Genomic DNA, 19,658 nt, shown 5'->3' with positions numbered 1-19,658 from the left:
TCTTTGCTAATGCACTTAAACAGCTTTTAGAAAAATATCCTGCTATTCACTTCAAGGAACAAATTCATATGTTATCAGCAACTATTGAATGTGAGGCATTATCAGAAGGCCAATTTTTAAATAAAGTCTGTTTACATAAAAAAGTCAAAAAAAAAAAAAAAGAAATAATATCTCCCTAGGAGATTACAAATAATAACAAAGAGTGTACATCCCATGACATTAGGAGTAACATCCTTCTAGTATATCATGAATAACATCACAAGGTGTACACCTTCTGTGATGTTTTGTACACCCTTTGTGACATTAAAAGAAACATCCCCCTAGGATATTGCGAATAATATCACAGGCAGTGTACACACGTGGTACACATGGCTTTCTTCAACACATGGTGTACACTTCCTGTGACATTAGGAATACATCCCCCTATGATATCATGAATCATATCACAAGGTGTACACACATTGTGACATTAGTAGTAATATCCTGCTAGTATATTGTGAATCATATCACAGGATGTACACACCTGTGACATTAGGAGTAACTTCCCCCTAGAATATTATCAATAATGTCACAGGGCATACACTATCTATGACATTAAAAGTAACATCCTTTTAAGATATTACAAATAATATCACAGGGTGTACATTTCCTGTGTCATTAGGAGTAACATCCCCCTAGGATATTATGAATAATATCACAGAATATACCTCCCCTGTGACATTAGGAGTAACATCTCCCTAGGATTTTACAGGGTTTACTCCCTGTGTGACATTGTGCGTAAAATCTCCCTAGGATATTAAGAATAATATCACAGTGTGTATATACCTTGTAAAATTAGGAGTAACATCTCTTTAGGATATCATGAATAATATCACAGAGTGTGCACCCATTTTGACATTAGGAATAACATTTCCCTAGAATATTACGAATAATATCACCCACTGGGTATACACCCCCAGTGACATTAGGATTAATACCCCCCCTAGGATATTACAAATGATATCACAGATGTACACCACTTGTGACATTAGAAGTAACATCCTCCTAAAATATTATGAATAATATCACAGGGTGTACACCCCCTGTGATAGTAGGAGTAACATACCCTAGGATACTATCAATAATATTTCAGCGGGACCACCCCCTGTGACACTGGGAGTAACATTCCCTAGGATATTACAAATAATATCACAGAATGTACACCAACTGTGGCATTCCTTGTAAAGCATTCCCCGAGGATATTATGAATAATATCACAGGGTGTACACTTACTGTGATATTAGGAGTAATATCTCTCTAGAATATTTCTTCTAATATCATAGGTTGTTACACCCACAGTGATATTAACAGTAATATCTTCCTAGTATATTACAAATTCTGCTGGCACCTGACCACTTCCCCCATGGACTGAGGTCAGGTTAACCCAACCAGCTGACACCACCGCAGCCAACACCCAACTGTACGTACCTAAAGGTGGAACACATTTGCTGTTCTCCATGGGTCCAGGCTTTCTTGGTAAATCCTAGTGTGATCTCCTGGACAACCTAGTTAAAGAGCTAGGATTTACTTACCATTTTGTTTCCCTCAGTGAAAGCGGTGCACACACTAGCTGCTTCTGTCAGCCATCTTGAACAAGAACCCCCTGAAAGAAGTTTTCTTGAACACTGCTTCTTCTAAAAGTGCTTACCAGGAATTCGAGCAGACATTCACCACCAAAATATAATAAAATAATCATCACCAGTACTTCTCAACTAACCCCCTAGTAAATCTAATTGCTGTCACACAATGTCTTTCATTTGTTCTTTACTATTCTATATTCACCTCCTTCACTCCCTCTGCATTTAAATAAACTAAAAGTATAAGACTGGAATGGGCCTCACAGCCATTTTAATTACGTGTAACTATTTGTAAAACATATAAACTGAGGTCAAATCACTAGAACAACTTTCCCAACATGATCTCTATATGATCTAGCAACTGCATATTATCTAACTTTACCCCATACATAGTAGGACCTCAGAGAAGGAACATAAAAGCCAGAGGGCTTGTGGAGATATTTCCTGTTCAATATGCATGACAGAAGTAAAAATAAGCTTTCTCTACAGCCTCTCCTTATCCTGCTTTATGACCTGCAGGAATCTGGAATCTCTATCTTCCTACGGAAAGGAAAAAGGATTTCTTAGCAGTCTTTTGGGCAATAAATCTTGAAATTGTGAGACAAAGACAAAAGGATCAAGTCACTGCCAGGCTTACCACAAGGCAAATGAGGGAAAAAGGAAGAATCATTCACTAACCTGTGGTCTTTGCTCAGTCCTTGGACTCCTCAGGCAGCCTGCTCACCACATTCTCATTTAACTGGAGGTTATCTGTAAATAATACTTGTTGGTGCAGAAGAGAAATTAGGCATCGATTGCTTAAGCATGTTTCACTACTGCTTAAAAGTATGCCTAAGACAACTGGCGCCAGGTCTAAGGGGTTTCCAAAGGGCCTTTTAAGATCTTCTAGGGTTTTTGATTCCAAAGAATGACTTCACAGTACAGAAATCAATATAAGATCTGAAAACCTGAAAATGGATTGATTTTCCTCAGCTCCAAGGACCAATTAGATATTTGCCTGGAAATGAAGATACCGTTTCTACTCATATCCTCAGAACCCTATTAATTAGAGACATAATCCTCATAAAACTGCAGCCTGGATCATTGAAGCCTTGTCTATGGTTTTAATGTCCCCTCCAAAATTCATATGGAAACTTAATCTTCAATGAGGCAGTATTGAGAGGTGGGGGCCATTAAGAGGTGATTGGATTATGAAAGCTCTGCCCTCAGAGCTACTGATGGATTAATGAAATGGTTAATGGACTAATGGGTTGTCATTGGAATGGTACTAATGGCTTTATAAGGAGAGGAACAAGCACACATAAACCCTTCTCCATGTGCTACCCTGTGGCACCTCAGGACTTTGCAGGGAGACCCCACCAGCAATAAGGCCCTCACAAGATGTGGCCCCTCAACCTTGTACTTCTCAACCTCCATAACTATAAGAAATAAATTCCTTTTCTTTATCAATTATCCAGTTTCAGGGATTGTGTTAAAATTAACAGATAGCGGACTGAGACACTTCCCCACATCATGGACTTTGTCTTCACCAGTATTCTACCTCCTGAAAGAAACTGCAAAACACCTACTCATCAGGTGTCACTGGCCTGGCAACCTCCCTTAAACCAGACGAAGTTGAGAAAAAAAGACCAAAAAAACCCGCATATGAATAATTATAATGATGTCACAGTGATGCATTATTGCCATCATGACCATTATGAAGTTCTCACTCAAGGTCTACAGGCTCTTCATGCACACACAGCTCTACCATGTTTGCTTGTTCTGTTTGGTTTCCCTAAGCACAAGTCAGCTGAAGCCATTGTCGCAAAAGACCATGAAGTTCCTGACCAAAAGACTGTAAGAGCACACTCAGTATCTGCTCTGTGCCTAAACATAATTCTGACAAGCTTTGCTTCTGTTCTTTTTAGTACAAATTAGTTAAGCAGATGTCCAAAAAGTCCCCTTTCTATAGTTCTTGACCAGTATTTACAGGTCCATACTGCATGACTGTAAGTTCTTTGTTCCCACATTATTCTACTAAGCTTGATTTTTGTTTTTGTTGGTGTTTTGTTGTTTGTTTTGCTGTGTATCAAATGAAAATGGAAGTAGATAGATTACTGCTACATTACTTGAAACCAGTAATAAGCGATAGGTGACAAACTGAAGAAAAAAAAACAGAATAATCATAAAATTACATACATATCACACCTCAAAAAGAAAGACAGTGTGGTATGATCTTTCTTGAGGCTATTGGTCCAACATATGGGCCAATAAGTGATATTCTTATGATGATGACAATGAATTGTCAAGAAAGAATTGAAACTATATTTGGTTTATTCTTTATAAGAAGGTAGGGGTGTGTGAAATCCATTTTTTTGTGTTTTCAAACTAAGTTGATATAGTTTGGCACTTGAAGGGGTAAGCTTTTGTCATAAAGACAATAATAGCCATCACTCTACAGTGCCTACTCTACGTATGCTGGCAATATGCCAGGTACTTAATCCTGCTGGGCAATGAGGCTGCAACACAGCCAGACATGAATCTGAGAGGGTTGAGAAAGGCAGAGCCATTCTGTTGTGGCCTTGGCAATTAGTTTTATTCTGAGAATTAAAGGCTTATAGATTGTCCTCTTAAGAAGACAGAGGAATGTGTAATGATTTTATTTAATGTACTGTATTAAGCTGATGTCATTTGGCACTTGAAGGAATAAGCTCTTGTTTTAATAATAATGGTCACCACTCTTAAGAATTTGCTCCATGCCAAGCAATGCGTCAGGTGTTCTAGCATAAAATAGCTTTAACCCTCCTAGGTAGTTCTTATTATCCCCATTCTACATGTTGAGAAACTGTAGTTTAGGGAGATTATTATCTGCCTAAGAACAATAAGTGAGTGGTAGAGTCAAGACTCAAATCCAGTTGCACAAGACCCCAAAGCCCCACTCTTCATAATCTCAGTCAGAGTCTATTTATATAAGAAAACCCTTATATGTAATGTATTATTCCCTGGCAATACCCATAAAGGAGTCATCTCTATAATGAGCTTTCTGGTACCATGGGAAGGTTCCTATCCCTATCTCTCTTTTTCCACGGAACAATGTTCCTAGCCAGGGAGAGAAGAGCCATTCTGGATCTGGCTAGTCTGAGCCAAGGGAGAATTTTAATCATGTTAAAGGAAACCATCCTGAGTAATTCCTTGACGTCACCCACTAAGTCCATCCACCTCTCAGTGACCAGCCTGGCCCTTGTCCACTATACTCAGCTCTTTCCCTGCCTGGCAGCTGAAGTCACCCTAAAAATAGCTTCTGGACCTTGGAAGGAACCTGTCCTGGTGCCTACAGTAAATAAAGTACCACTGAGTTTGGGAAGAATTTCTCCCTGGGCAACAGTCAGCTCCACTCCACAAACATGTCAGTTAAGCCCTCTCATTTTCCAAGAATGAGAGGCCAGGAAAACCGCCCTAGAAATAAAATCCCGTTCTTTCTTTCTGTCATAAATGTTTTTCTAATTTCTGATCTAACCTAAAATGTACTGAGTCGGTGTTCCTTGTTCTAAGCTCTAATGGCAGTTAATATGTCCCATGGTAGGGGAGAGTTACACATAAAATCTTCACAAGCCCCAATACCTGAGTATGAATAATTATCAACTTCTCTCATGGGAGTAGGGAGACATTAGAAATCTTCCCCGCACTGGGTGCTGGGAAGTCCTGAGGCTCACCTACATACCCCACACATTTTAGCAATTCCCTATTGCCTGCCCAACCTCGGTGAAGCCACAAATTTTTTTAAGTGAATTTTTTTCAAATGTGTTTTAATTTGGTGATCAACTTATTAGAAACCTGCTCTTCGGTTATTTGTCATAGGAGTCTAGCAAGATATCTAAGCCATGGGTTCAAAGGCTAAGCTCCAACTTTAAGATTTAATAGCACCATCATAATATGCTAAGACATGGACTAATGTGGTGGCAAAGGTTCCATTTCCCACTCCCACTGGAATTTCACCCCAGAGATGCCTGCACCAAACCTGACACCAGTTGGCTCAATATCTCCCCTTTGTTTATAGCATATCTAAACATGAATATCAAAGGGACACATAATAAATTGGAAGTTGATAAAAGAGAAACTTCTGATACATGAGATTTCATGATTTCTAGACATAGTCCACCTAAGGATTGAATGCCAACAACAGTACGGTACATATTCAAGAGGTCTCCTTTCCCAGCAAAAGAGGCATAGAGGATGGCACCTGATATAAAGAGGGCTTGTTTTGTCTCCTCATCCTCTTCCCCAACCCAGTAGATGGATTCTTCAACAGAGACTCTGTAATTTCCCCCATTTAGCCACCTTCTGGTTTTGGCCCCACCATCTCTGGGAGGCTTCCTAAAAGTGCTTGCAGCCAACTCTTTCTCCAACCCCCATCATTTACATTCCTTGCCAATTAGCCCAGACTTTACTTATTATGGCAGACAGAAGAATGACCTCCCCCAAAATGTCTGCACCCTAATCCCTGAGAACAGAGCAAAAGGGACCTTGCAGATGTGATTAAATAGAGGACCCTGAGATAGATTATCCAGGATTCTCCAGGAGTTGGTCCTAAGGTAATCAAAAGGATCCTGTCAAGTAAAAGAGGGAAGCAGAAGAGGAGGTCAGAGTGATGTGATTTGAGATGTATTTCACTTTGGGTTTGAAGATAGAGGAAGGGGGCTATGAGCCAAGGAACTTGGGAGGCCTCTAAAAGCTGGAAATTGAAAGGAAATGGATGCTCCCTTAGAACCAATAGAAAGAAAAACAGTCCTGTAAACATTTTAGACCAGTGAGACCCATGTTGGATGTTGAACTTCTAACCTACAAAAATGTAATATAATAAATGTTTGTTGTTTTAAACCACTAAATTTGTGGTAATTTGTTACAGCAGCAAAGGGAAACTAGTATACTTGTTCACTATCTTGTATTCCTCTTTCATTATTTCAGATGTGTGGGTCTTGTCTCCCTGAGAGACCACATAGTGCTTTTAGTAAATTGGTCTTATTCATTTCCACCTTTTCCTGCATATGGTGAACCCTCAATCTTGTTAACTTCATTATCTCACTTCCTCTAGAGAATGCTGACCCTCTGACAGCAATAGGTTCAGGAAGAAACAAATGAGGCATCAGGCCACCCAACTACTAGCAACCTAACTTAGCTCCCAATAGCCACCAAGAGAACAAACTCTACTATTCCCTAGTCCAGGGATCCTTACATAAAGTGATGACAGCAAACATAGAAGGTGAGGCAACCTGGATTTACTCACATTTCTCAGGTTATACCAGCAGGAGACCAACAGGTAGGCTCAAGATGGTCTTGAACACAAACACTCAGCATATGTCCTTTATTTGCAATATAAGTCCTTATCCATATGATCTCAGTCTTTGTCCTCTACTCAAAATGTACTCCAGACCCACCCAAGATGATCTGAAGATCAAGGATGGCTCTACATGATTGTCTCATTTGCACACAGCGTTTGTGGACACAACGTCATTAACACAAGAAGACAGCCTAGTTAGAAAAGCTGGTGGGGGTCTCTTCATTAACTCCAGTTAACTAGCCATACTTTTTCTTTGCTCTTTGGTAACAAAGATACAAAGAGTCCTACACTTCTTTCTTTCACCTGCTCCTCATATATTTTAATAAATGTACTTACTTGGTTCATTCTATTTCTACTAATACAGAATATTTTCAAACATGTATAGTCATATAATTATAATTTTATAACCCCTCTAAACAAATGCATTTTATGTATTTATTGTATGTACTACTTAACATAATACATTTCTCTATGCATATTCAATTGATTTACCTTCCAACCAAATTATTCATTGAATATTTGTTAAAATATTGGCTGGACCTATCTGAAGGTTAGTCTCTTTTTTCATGCCTCTCACTTCAGAGGCATCTTCTGAGGAGAACTTTGCAGAGCTGATTTTCAGGCTCCATCAGAACTGTGGGTTGGGCTGTATGTGAACTCACCAAGTAGCCACATTGCAAAGTTTCTGCTGACAACTTGCAGAAAGATGGGCATCCACACCAGGAGTTCATTGCAGATTCATTTTCACAAAGCAGAGAACTTAGTGCTCCCAGTTCTGCTGGCATCCTCTCTGTCCCCTTTCAAAGGATACCAGTGTATCTTTTGTTGATAAGGAGACAAGGACCAGGACATTTGTTTCCTTCTTCTCCTGTCTCTTCTCAAAATCATTTATCCCTCATATTTAGGTGAGGGAGCAGTACCTTTTCTGATTGTGTCACTGCAAAGAATGACATATCCTTCCTCCTTCATGGTGAACTCCTCAGCTGTTCTTTTAGAAGACAGTGGTAACTGTCAGGGCAAGTGGAGGAAGCCAAAAAGCAGGTGGCCTGGTGTTATAGAGAAGTACTGTAAAAACAGCATAAAATTCACAGCATACTGATAGAATGTCAGAACTAAAAAGGAATTTAGGAATCCCTTGATCCCATAAAAGTTCATATATCAGATGTGGAAACAGAGGTCCAAATGATGTCCTCAAAGTCATACCCTTGGGGATGAGAATTAGAACCCTAACTTCTGACTCGCAGCACTGTTTCCACTAACTCCTATCCCACCCCATCTCAACCCCCCACATCCATTGGCAAAATAGAACACTCTATAAAATCAACCACAATTTCAGACAAGATGAAGTAATGCATGATGCTAAATATAGGAAGTTAAGTCATTTGGATTTTTGTTTGTGTGAACTCAAGTGTTTTACAATTTTATCTTATGAATATTGTTATAAATCTGATTTGGGTTGTATTCTTTGGCAATTTACTTAAGTGGTGGCACCAACATTTATTTTCCTGCTGCAAAACTGCCAATATTCCCAAATGTTGGTCCAGGAATTATAAATGATTTATGCCTGCTCATTGAGTCTCTCACTACAAATTACATTAGCCCTGAAGCAGGCAGACATGCCCATATCTTCCTCTGAGGCACGGCCATATCTTCCTCTGGATCCAGGGTACCACACCTCTTAACTGATATGGCAGACAGATAAGCTATGTTTCAGGTCCTCAAAAGGAGACTGGAAAATATAATTAATTCAAGCCAAATACTCTTACTATTCCCTTGCATATACAACAAAGATAAAAATATCTATCTTATTAAACAGTTTAATAAGAAAGATAATATATACACAGTGCCTGGCACATGGATGGAACTTAGTTGATGGTAGTTACAATATTTATAATATGTTTTCTTTGTTTCAATTTAATGATTTATGCGACTTTTCATACTTACTGCACATGCAACATCTTTTAGATAATTCTATATCTAGGTTATTAATAAAACATTGATACCCTCTCCAGTGTTTATACAGAGGCACCTCTTCTAAAGCTTTCAGCAAAATTCCTACTGGGGAATTTCAGCTGTCTCTCACTCTCTTTTTTTTCACTTTTATTTCCATATTAAAGGTTTTTATTTTTAAGGTATAAAATATGATATTTTGATACTTGTATACTTTGTGAAATGATTGCAACAATCAAGTTAATGAACATCTTACCTCACATAGTTTCCTGTGTGTGTGCATGTATGTGTGTGTGTGCACGCGCGTGTATGTGTGCTTAGAGCTCTTGAGATCTACTCTTTTAGCAAATTTCAAGCATATGTTAACTATAGTCACCAGTCTGTATATTAGGTCTCCAGGACTTATTCACCTTATAACTGAAAGGTTGTATCCTTTAACTAATATTTCTCTTTTACCCCCAACTGCAGCCCCAAATAATCACCATTCTATCCTTTGTTACTGAGTTCAACTTGTTTTTTGAGTTTCTACATATAAGCGAGATCATGTATTATGTGTCTTTCTGTGCCTCACTTATTTGGTGTGGCATAATATCCCTCAGGTTCAGCCATGTTGACAGAAATGACAATATTTCCTTCTTCTGAATAATATTGCTAACTAATATTCCATTGTGTGTGTGTGTGATAAACACCACATTTTCTTTAAGAATTCAATCATCAATGGACACTTAGGCTGTTTCTGTATCTTGGTTCTTGTGAATCTTGCTGTCTCTTTGGCAGTCATTTCTATACCCCCTCCCCCAGAAGCAGCTTTACTGCACTCTAAAAGTGTCTTAGGAAAATGATTCAGAAGCAAGTATTTCTCTTGGCATGTTCTTCAGTAAACACGATGATGGAAAGCTTTGATTTCTGCCCTCCTTTAAACAGTACAATCGATTTTCAGTTGGGATTTTCCAGTTAATTTGATAGCTCCACGTTTCTGCCAGGCTGAAGAAAATGTGTGTGTTGTTGGCTGTTGTATTACTGTTGCTGGTGGTGCTGTTGCTACTGCTGAGATTTTGTGGTTGAGTCTATATTATGAGGAAATTGTAGAGCAGCAATAAATTTAACCTGCGCTCTGAACTCAAGCCTTTCTTTAGGTGTGACTTTTTTAATCACATAGAAATTGACATAAGAATTTTCAACCAGATTGCATCTTTATTTTTATTTCTAAAGCAAACGGTACAGGATTCTGGTCTAAACGAATGGGAACAAACATTGCAGTTAGATTTTATTGGGGTGTTGTAAAAATACTGTTTTCCAAAATCAGATTGTTTCAAAACTGACCCTGATTTCCAGATTTTAAAGTTAGGAAATAAGACAGTAAAAATCAAGGGTCAAATAGTCAAGCGACTATTTTTTTAAAATCAGCATTTTCCTTAGCAACATTTTTTAGACCATGCTCCGTTTAGTACTGAAACTCAGAGAAGTTCCAGGAATAGCCGGAAGAAATCTAAGCGATCCGCGCACGGGAAGCGCTAAGCTTCCTTCAGCTCGCTCAATAAATCAGGGATGGGCTCAGAGAATGACTTCGCATTTCGCACCAGAAGATCTCAGTCTTCAGAGAGAACCCTAGACGAAATCCTTATTTCCCTGCCTCATTCCTGAAAACCTCTGCCCGGGAACCGACTTGCTGTGACAAATAAAATGGGAGGAGTCTGGCTGAAAAGTTTGTGAATTTCGGAAAGCAAAGCGAAATGCCGCTCCAACCAGGTCCGAATTTTCTGCGAGCTACCTTATGAAACTGGTGAATTTGCCTGAATGAATTTTCATTCATTTAACTTTGGCGGATCGTCTACTAGGGTGCCTGGCATGGTGCTAATTGCTGGAGAAAATGACTTTAAAACAAAAACGAAAAAAAGCTTTCAGCTCCCAGCAAGGCGCAGGCACTTCCTACAAACTCGAGGAATGCTTAAGAGGTGAGTTAATGACCACCCGTCCTGTCCTAAAGAGACGGACTTTTAAAGTCTGCCTTGAAACTGCTCGGGGCTACACTAACGCCCTCTGGAGGCAGGCTCTGGTTAGCGCTCCACAGCACCAGCCTTTCTTTGATTTGTAGCCGCCAAAGATTTGATAGTGCAGAGTGCGTGTGGATTCTGAAGGCTGAAGACACACACGATAGTCAGGAGTAGAATTCCGACCCCGCAAAATGACATGGCCACAAAATCTGCTTCTACAGTCTTTCATTTTGTGGTCACTGTGGCACGGGCGAAAGCTATGAGCTCTCTCTTTAGGAAAACATACATCACAGACACACTTACAAACGGTTTCAAGAGGTTCTTATGTTAGAAACCTCTAGTCTTGGAAAAAGTCATTTCCGCTGAAGTATGTGGTAGCTGAGTGCAAATGCTCGTCTGCTACAGCCCAGGTGGCAGAGGCGCAAATACTATGCCCCACTTAGTGCCCGCACTGCGCCCTTCGCAACACTTCAAGCAGCTCTGCACCGAAAACCCAGGCCGCGATCGGAGTCTAAACTGCTGAAAATCTCCAAGGCTCGGGACAGGGTCTCCGTAGGGGTTGTATTCCTTCAGGATCCGCGGCTCATTGTGCCCAAGATCCGCCATCCAAGTCCGGCTCCGCGCGAAACTTGCTTGTTCCACGCTCTGCGCCTGACGCGCGCCGGTGTCCTCCCGGTCCAGTTCCAGTCCGGGGTCCTGTGACCGCCCTACTGGCGGGCCCTGAGGAGAGCGATACCTAGTCTCAGATACCTAGTCCGCAGCCCCGAGATGCTATTCCCTCGCTGTAGTTAAGAAGGAGGAGAGTCAATTAAGGGCATCTCGGAAGTTAGGCGTTTCCGCTGCCCCCTTGAGCACGGAGGCCACCAACCCCCGAAGGGGAAGAGATGCAGCGCGGGGCAGGGATGTTGTCCTAAGAAATGTAGACGCTTCTGGGGACTGAGGACAAGGGTGCGGACACGACCCCAGAGTACCTGGAGGTACGTGACTCACGCCACGGACGGCACACCTAGGGGCTAATTTCTGCTCCGCCTCAAAGAACCTCAAGTCAGAGTCCTTGCCTTCCCAACAGCGCCGGGATGCTGCCGCTGCGCTCACCGCACAGGCAGCTCCCGGACCGGCTGCTGCAGATCGCACGCTGCGCGCTCACACCGGGAGATGCTGGGGACGCTGAAAAGCTTATTGCTCGCCACTCTGGACGCTGTGGGCGGCAAGTACCTTAGTCCCGACCTCTGCTGTTCTGGGCGCGCCTGGAGCTGAATGCTCAGGCACAGTGAAATTGAAACCCGATTCTGCGGGATGTGAGAGTTGTCGAGGGCACGCGTAATTGGGTGTGATGGAGGGCGCCTGTTTGTGATGTGTGCAGGTTTGATGCAAGCAGGTCATCATCGTGCGGGTGTGTGGATGCGACCGCCCGAGAGACTCGGAGGCAGGCTTGGGACACGTTTGAGTGACGCCCTCAGGATACTCTTCTGCGCCAGTATCTGTTTTTTAGTGTCTGTGATTCAGAGTGGGCACATGTTGGGAGGCAGTAATGGGTTTGTGTGTGTGTGTAAATGAGTGTGACCGGAAGTGAGTGTGAGCTTCGGTCTAGGCAGGGACCACAAAGCACTGTCAGGCCTGCCTGCTCTTTAGTAGAGGACTGAAGTGTGGGGGTGGGGGTGCGGGACCGGAATAGAATGTGTCTGGGACGTCTTGGCAAACAGCAGCCGGAAACAAAGGGGCAGCTGTGCAAACGGCTCAGGCAGGTGATGGATGGCAGGGCAGGAAGGGAGAGGGCCAGAGGCCCGGATGGAGGCTTCCACATCTGTACCTTGCAACTCACCCTTCACGCCCAGCAGGTCATCGGCCCCCTCCTCACACACACGTGATGGATCTGAAGAGTACCCCAGGACAGTCCGGGCAGATGGGGATTCTGAAGGTATCCATGGAGATCTGAAGGAATCCCCTATGCGGACCAGGAAACTCTTTTAGATCCCTGCCTATCTGGAGCCCAGGCACTGGGCTATTTCTCACAACATTCCTTCAAGATAAGACTGTGGTCCCCATTTCAAAGATGAGTATATTGAAGCTCTGGGAAGTTACTTGCCCATGATCACACAACTCGGAATTGGGTCAACTGTAATTGAACTCCTGTCTAACAAAGTTCTTGCTCCCAGCTCCCTCTCTTGCTTCCCAGGAGCCCTTGGCCCTCTATGGGTAATACCAGCTACTGGAGTCAGCCTTCTTGGGCCCAGAACCCACCCTTAGGGGCATCAGCCTTTAAAATCTCACTTGGGCAGGGGTCTGGGGTCAGAGTTGGAAGAGTCCCTACAATCCTGGACCCTTTCCGCCAAATCCTGAAACCAGGGGTGGAGTGGGGCGCGGGTTCAAAACCAGGCCGGACTGAGAGGTGAAATTCACCACGACGTCAAACTGCCCTCAAATTCCCGCTAACTTTAAGGGCGTCTCTTTTGGTGCCCCACCATCCCCCCGCCCATTTCCATCAATGACCTCAATGCAAATACAAGTGGGACCGTCCTGCTGGATCCTCCAGGTTCTGGAAGCATGAGGGTGACGCAACCCAGCTGGGGCGAAGGACCCCTCCGCCCATTGGTTGCTATGCACTTGTTGAACTTTTCCGATCCACAACGGCGGGAATAAGAGCAGCCGCTGGTGCTGGGAGGCACCAGAGACGCTACCCAGCCCAAGTGTCGCCGCCGCTTCCACAGGGCTCTGGCTGGACGCTGCCGCCGCCGCCGCTGCCACCGCCTCTGATCCAAGCCACCTTCTGCCAGGCGAGCCCCGAGATTCTGGCTCAGGTATATGCCTCTCTCTCCCTCTCCCTCCATTAGTCAGTTTCTCTCCCCCTTTCCTCCTCTCCCTCTCTCTCCATTAGTCTCTTCATCAGATAGCTTCTGTTAGTCGGCGATTTATGCCGGCTCCTGCCCTAGGTTGGATCGGACAGTCTCAGTTCCCAGGCTCGCTCTTCCCGCTGGGCTGCGGACTCCAGTCTTATTCTCTCGCACTGCACACAGGCTTGGGCCAGTCTCGGGACACTCAGGCTCCCCAGGGACCGCGCACAGAGACTGAGGCAAGAGTAACTTTCCGCAGACGGTGCGATCAGGGATGGCGTCTTGCGCCTAGCAGTCCTAGGGAAATTGGTTCAGAACCTGGAACAGAGTGGATGGGTCGCAGACAGGCCCCATGACTGAGGGACAAGCAGCTCTAAACTGCAAGCCCCAGTCACAGGTTCTGGGAGCAAAGAGAGAAAGTCTTGGGTCCCAATTTAAGAGTAAAACTTCATTCCTGCAGGGGACTGAGGTGTCAGCGGCGAAGCGGCTGAGGACTAAAATTGATTATTTTATTTCTCAGATTCCAATCGTAGAGACAATCCCCCTGGACAGATCTCCACCCCCCCTCCCCGCCCCCACCACCGTGTATGCAAAAGCCCCACAAGAGGAGGACAGCAGCTCTGGGCTTCCTTATGGGAGCAGCTTCTGTAACATGGGCCTGGGAGCATGTCCTCCGCAGAGACCTGGCTAACAGGTTTATATGCATGTGTGCGGCTTTGGGGAAAAGGGTAGGACTGAGGCCTCCCCCACTCAGCTCTCCCGCTAGGATTGCTTCTCCAGCTCTGTCAAACTGTGCATGCTAGAGGCGCGCTGAACCTCCCAGGAGGAGTCCACTGTGCTGATGAGGAAACAAAGAAGAAGAGAAATGTAATGACCAGTCTGAAGCCACAAAGTCAGAGCGTTAGAAGCAAGACAGAAAGCAGGATAGGAGCCAAGGTTTGTGGGCTCCTAGAACTTTGAACTCACACGGGGAGTTTACCTCATTCTTCCCTTGCAGAGAGGTGTCATGGGCTTCCAGAAGTTCTCCCCCTTCCTGGCTCTCAGCATCTTGGTCCTATTGCAGGCAGGCAGCCTCCATGCAGCACCATTCAGGTAAGATAGCCTGAAGCCAGAACCGCACTGGTATCAGACAATTCCATGCCTCTTAAGTGTGGTGTGCTGAATGCTTAAAAACTGACAGGGGGCAGGGGTAATGTATGTACTCGTGCACATATATAATTTTTTTCTGATATAAAGATGTGTAGTACACAATTTATAAGTAGCGATAAATATTTAGACAATATTCTTTATTATAATTTTTTTGAGATGGAGTCTCACTCTGTCATCCATGCTGGAGTGCAATGGCACCGTGTCGGCTCACTGCAACTTCCATCTCCAGTGTTCAAGCAATTCTCCTGCCTCAGTCTCCTGAGTAGCTGGGATTACAGATGCCCACCACCCTGCCTGCCTAATTTTTATATTTTTAGTAGAGATAGGGTTTCACCATGTTGGCCAGGCTGGTCTCAGACTCCTGACCTCAGGTGATCTGCCTGCCTTGGCCTCCCAAAGTGCTGGGATTATAGCCATGAGCCACCACACCCAGCCTATTATACATTTTATATGACCCACTGAGTCTCACAAAATGCTTTTGTTGCTTTTAGTCAAACTTTCGTATGTTTCGCCATCCTATTGATCCTATTCAGCCATGATTTGATAAATGAATTACATCCTATTGTGTTAAATAGTTTGCCACTAAATTTGTTGTTGTTAAATCTGGTATTTTACCTGTTGATCTTTTTCTCACCCACATATAAATCTATTGAACTGAAACTATTTTCAGGTTCAGCACTAACTGTAAGTTTCAGCATTTAATTTTTAATAATGGCTGCACTCAGCTTGCAAAATTCTTGAAAATTTAACCATCAGCTTTCACAAGCCTATACAAACTGGCTCTAGCACACCACTGCTTGGAGGCCACACCAGTGCCTGGGTCCTGGGAAGGACACTGGCCTTGTGCCCTGTCCCCTAATACTCCCACTGGCCACATTCTCAGGGGAAGAAGCAAAGACCAGGAAGCCTGGCTGCTTACCCTGGGGAGGGGCAGGCAGGGGCTCACAGCCTGCATTGAGTCTGCTTACCCTTCACAGGTCTGCCCTAGAGAGCAGCCCAGACCCAGCCACACTCAGTGAGGAGGAAGCGCGCCTCCTGCTGGCTGCACTGGTGCAGGACTATGTGCAGATGAAGGCCAGTGAGCTGGAGCAGGAGCAGGAGCAGGAGACCGAGGGCTCAAGGTGAGGCTCCCCAAGCGTCCAGCACAGGGCCTCCTTTCCCCGCAGGATACCCAGGAAGGTGGATCCCAGGAGGTAGGAGAGAACATACTGGCCAGGAATCCAACAGGCTGTGTTGTTCCCCGGGACCTGGGGCCCAGCTGTTCTCAGGCTCCAAGGGAGACAGAGGTGCCAGTACCGCTGGAGGAACTGAACTGCGGTTAGACACAATAAAAGGCTCTGTTTCTGAAAGTTCTTAGGAAATGAAATGGAGAGGTGTGGAATCGCTCACTGTGGTAATTGTTCTTGCAGTACGGGGAGACCTCCCAGCACTGATTGAGTTAACACTAGTAAGGGTGAAGTCAGGGATAGACATAATATATCTCAGGAAATTCTAGAAATTTGGATCCATCTTGTTAATCTGCATATGACATTCTTTCACACCTATAAGGAGCCTTCACTTCACATTTGCAAGGTGAAGGTAAGGCCCTTGCAGGGGATGGGAACAGATAGAGCAGTGTCTGAGGTAGGTCAAGCCTTTAAATGTGTGGCATCTGTGGAGATGTGCATGTTATCAGGAGGCCAGGGAGAGCACCCTTCCCCAGATCCACATCCCTGTATACCTTGAGCCTGAGCAGAGACCATCCCCTGGCCTGGCCCCAGCACTGCTCAGGCAGAGGCATGTATTGCTCCTGCATCTGCCTTGAGAACCCCTCTGTCAAGCATGAAGGACTGAACAGCATGTGGAATGCCAGAAAAGATCATCCTTCCCCATCCAGCCAGCCCTTCCCTGCACTGCCCTGGCCCACTGCACATCTGAGCTGTCCTAAGGAAGGATAAGTGAGCTGCTCTCCTGCCTGCCCCTCCTGCTCCCACTCAAAGGGTCCCCTGCCTGGTCTAACCTTCTAAGTGACTGCCCATGGGGACAGATTCTGGTACATGGTACTGTCTGGCATGTCTTTTCCCTGCAGCCTGGACAGCCCCAGATCTAAGCGGTGCGGTAATCTGAGTACTTGCATGCTGGGCACATACACGCAGGACTTCAACAAGTTTCACACGTTCCCCCAAACTGCAATTGGGGTTGGAGCACCTGGAAAGAAAAGGGATATGTCCAGCGACTTGGAGAGAGACCATCGCCCTTATGTTAGCATGCTCCAGGATGCCAACTAAACTCCTCCCTCTCCTTTCTAATTTCCCTTCTTGCATCCTTCCTATAACTTGATGCATGTGGCTTAGTTCCTCTATTGTGGCTCTTTGGGCTGGTATTGGTGGCTTTCCTTGTGGCAGAGGATGTCTCAAGCTTCAGATGGGAGGAAAAAGAGCAGGACTCACAGGCTGGAAGAGAATCACCCGGGAAAATACCAGAAAGTGAGAGCTGCTTTGAGTCCCCCAGAGATGTCATGAGAGCTCCTCTGTTCTGCTTCTGAATGTGCTGATCATTTGAAGAATAAAACTATTTTTCCCCAAAGATCTGAGCTGTGGTAGTCATTGCTCTGATCTATGTCCCAGGCTTCATAGTGTCTAAGACCTATGCTTAGAAATAGCCTTAACCCTAGGCTAGCTGGACAGAGGATATGGTGGGTGGTCCCTCTGACTAAGCTCAAGCAGCAAGAACGGGAGTCCTAAGGAGCAGGTAAGTACCTCTAGGATTTGATGCTGCAAACTCCACTCATCTTCCAGGTAAGACTGAGGAATTTTTATTTTCCTGAGAAGCGGTATTTGGTGCCCGTGAGTGGGGTATAGATTTTATAGTCCTTTGTGAATGGGGCTGGGTGTAGGGCCATAATTCACTCCAGTGTCATAAACCTCCGCTTTAATTTTTAGTTAGTTTATACAGGAAAGATTGGCTGTTACTGCTATATATTCCATAGCCAGTCATCCAGAGTCACTTTTGGGTTTTCTGACACCCCTGGGAATATCTATGGGGCGTGATCATGGCATTTTCCCTAATGGCCTTGTGATTTTCTGCTCTGATAATTGTGCTTAGGAGAAACACTTAAAGTTAATTGGTGCCTTTCAGCACAGGAACTTTACCATGAAGGTCCCATGAGGCTGACCTCTCTCCCAGCCTCTCACTCACAGATCTTCTCTTCTTTCTCCATCCTGCAAATCAGAATCACTGCCCAGAAGAGAGCCTGTGACACTGCCACCTGTGTGACTCATCGGCTGGCAGGCTTGCTGAGCAGATCAGGGGGTGTGGTGAAGAACAACTTTGTGCCCACCAATGTGGGTTCCAAAGCCTTTGGCAGGCGCCGCAGGGACCTTCAAGACTGGGCAGCTGAATGACTCAAGAAGGTGACTGCCCTTGTATGATGGGATGGGAAGATGAATGACTGGCTTTTACAGGGGTGTATTTCACCCTCTGAGTCTCCCTGAGACCATGTGGTTTAAAAAAATCCTTAAGGGAAGGTACCCACACCAGTGTCTGAGTTCCAATAGCTAAAACCCTAGAATTTGGATTCATCTCTGTTTTTTCAGTCTCTCCTTGTAACCCTGAGATCATCAGACCAAGAAATATAGATCCTGTTTATTTAAAACACTGCTCTTTGACACTTATAATTTTGACAATTCTAGCATTTGAGTTTGAAAGATAATGACACTATCATTTTAGAGTATACATTACTATGTTGTGTACCTCCAAATTAAGTGCACAGACTTGAGTTCAAGAACTGTATCTGCCCTTTACCAGCTATATGACCATGAACTGGTTACTTAACTCTCTCCAAGCCTCAGTTTTCCATCTGTAAATTGAGAACTACAATAGTATCTACCTCCAAGCATTACTATAAAGAGTAAGTGAGATAATAGATGTTGAGTCTGACAATTAACCAGTAACTAAATTCTAGCTGTTATTTTCTTCCTCCTAGGTCACAATGAAGCTGAACTCCTTTTAATGTGTAATGAAAGCAATTTGTAGGAAAGGTTCCATGGAAGACATACATACAGGCATCCTTCTTGATACTGAAAACTATCTTCTTTGTTTGAAATTAACTATTGCTAAATGCAGAACAAGCTCATTGCAGTTACCTATTGTGCATCTTTTTAAATACTTGATTATGTAACCATAAATCTGACAGCATGTCTCACTGGCTTATCTGGTAGCAAATCTAGGCCCCATCAGCCATCCTGTTGACATTGGTGGCTCTGCTAAACCTCAGGGGGACATGAAATCACTGCCTCTGGGGCATCTGGGGACACATGGTAATGCTGTGCCTTGACAGAAGTATTTGTTTAAAGAAATGTCAATGCTGTCATTTGTGAACTCTATCAAAATTAAAAATGTATATTCTATACCCTTCAATGGAATCTCTGCTGCTATTTATGCTATTTTTCCCAGGAGAGTTTCAGGGGCCTATGAGCACTCTGTTGACCAAGCTGACTCAGCACAAAGACAACATGCCCGGGGTGGATCCCTAGCGTCTTGTACCCACAGTTTCTAGTGAAGCGTCCCCTATTGGAATTAGAGCCCTGTGCATGTCAAAGAGAACAATTCATATTTATTTTCAGAGGGTGCCCTGGTCTCCAGCCTCAGAAGTTACCCATGTACTCCTCCTTCATGCAGGTTTGCCTTTACCCATCCCTGTCATTCCTCCACATAAGAACCTCTTCACGCACCCCTTAGCCTGCCTTAGAAACGATGACTCAGAGCCTAAAATGGGGATCACAGACTGGCCAGCCTAGAAAGGTCATCAATGCCATTCAAC

The 19,658-nt window shown here is 44.2% G+C and overlaps 1 protein-coding gene across 4 annotated transcripts; it reads left to right on the top strand.

The window, feature by feature from the left end:
* The first annotated feature begins 13,538 nt into the window (after positions 1–13,538).
* Positions 13,539–19,255, top strand: CALCA (calcitonin-related polypeptide alpha). Of its 4 annotated transcripts, XR_001003360.1 has the most exons (6): positions 13,616–13,651; positions 14,706–14,800; positions 15,835–15,978; positions 16,926–17,097; positions 18,069–18,249; positions 18,822–19,254. XR_001003360.1 is itself a non-coding variant. In XM_011956263.1 (5 exons), exons 2-4 carry the CDS (start codon positions 14,715–14,717, stop codon positions 18,238–18,240), a joined length of 402 nt encoding a protein of 133 aa, XP_011811653.1. In that variant the 5' UTR covers positions 13,616–13,675; positions 14,706–14,714; the 3' UTR covers positions 18,241–18,249; positions 18,822–19,255. The 4 variants fall into 4 exon arrangements, 3 of the variants coding, with proteins under 3 accessions (XP_011811654.1, XP_011811653.1, XP_011811651.1); XM_011956263.1 differs by lacking the exon at positions 16,926–17,097 and having other exon boundaries at positions 13,616–13,675; positions 18,822–19,255; XM_011956264.1 differs by lacking the exons at positions 18,069–18,249; positions 18,822–19,254 and having other exon boundaries at positions 13,539–13,651; positions 16,926–17,424.
* The last annotated feature ends 403 nt before the right edge of the window (positions 19,256–19,658 follow it).

Source organism: Colobus angolensis, unplaced genomic scaffold (genome assembly GCF_000951035.1).
Source record: "Colobus angolensis palliatus isolate OR3802 unplaced genomic scaffold, Cang.pa_1.0 Scaffold412, whole genome shotgun sequence".
In the NCBI taxonomy this organism is placed as follows: domain Eukaryota; kingdom Metazoa; phylum Chordata; class Mammalia; order Primates; family Cercopithecidae; genus Colobus; species Colobus angolensis.
Note: the sequence above shows the minus strand (reverse complement) of the source record. Positions and strands in the feature narration are given on the sequence as shown.

Excerpts from the sequence above, each read along its gene's own strand:
- CALCA (XM_011956264.1), top strand. The coding sequence starts at position 14,715 with ATGGGCTTCCAGAAGTTCTCCCCCTTCCTGGCTCTCAGCATCTTGGTC. Across the intron at positions 14,801-15,834 it reads CTCCATGCAGCACCATTCAG|GTCTGCCCTAGAGAGCAGCC; the intron begins GTAAGATAGCCT and ends TACCCTTCACAG. Across the intron at positions 15,979-16,925 it reads CAGGAGACCGAGGGCTCAAG|CCTGGACAGCCCCAGATCTA; the intron begins GTGAGGCTCCCC and ends TTTTCCCTGCAG.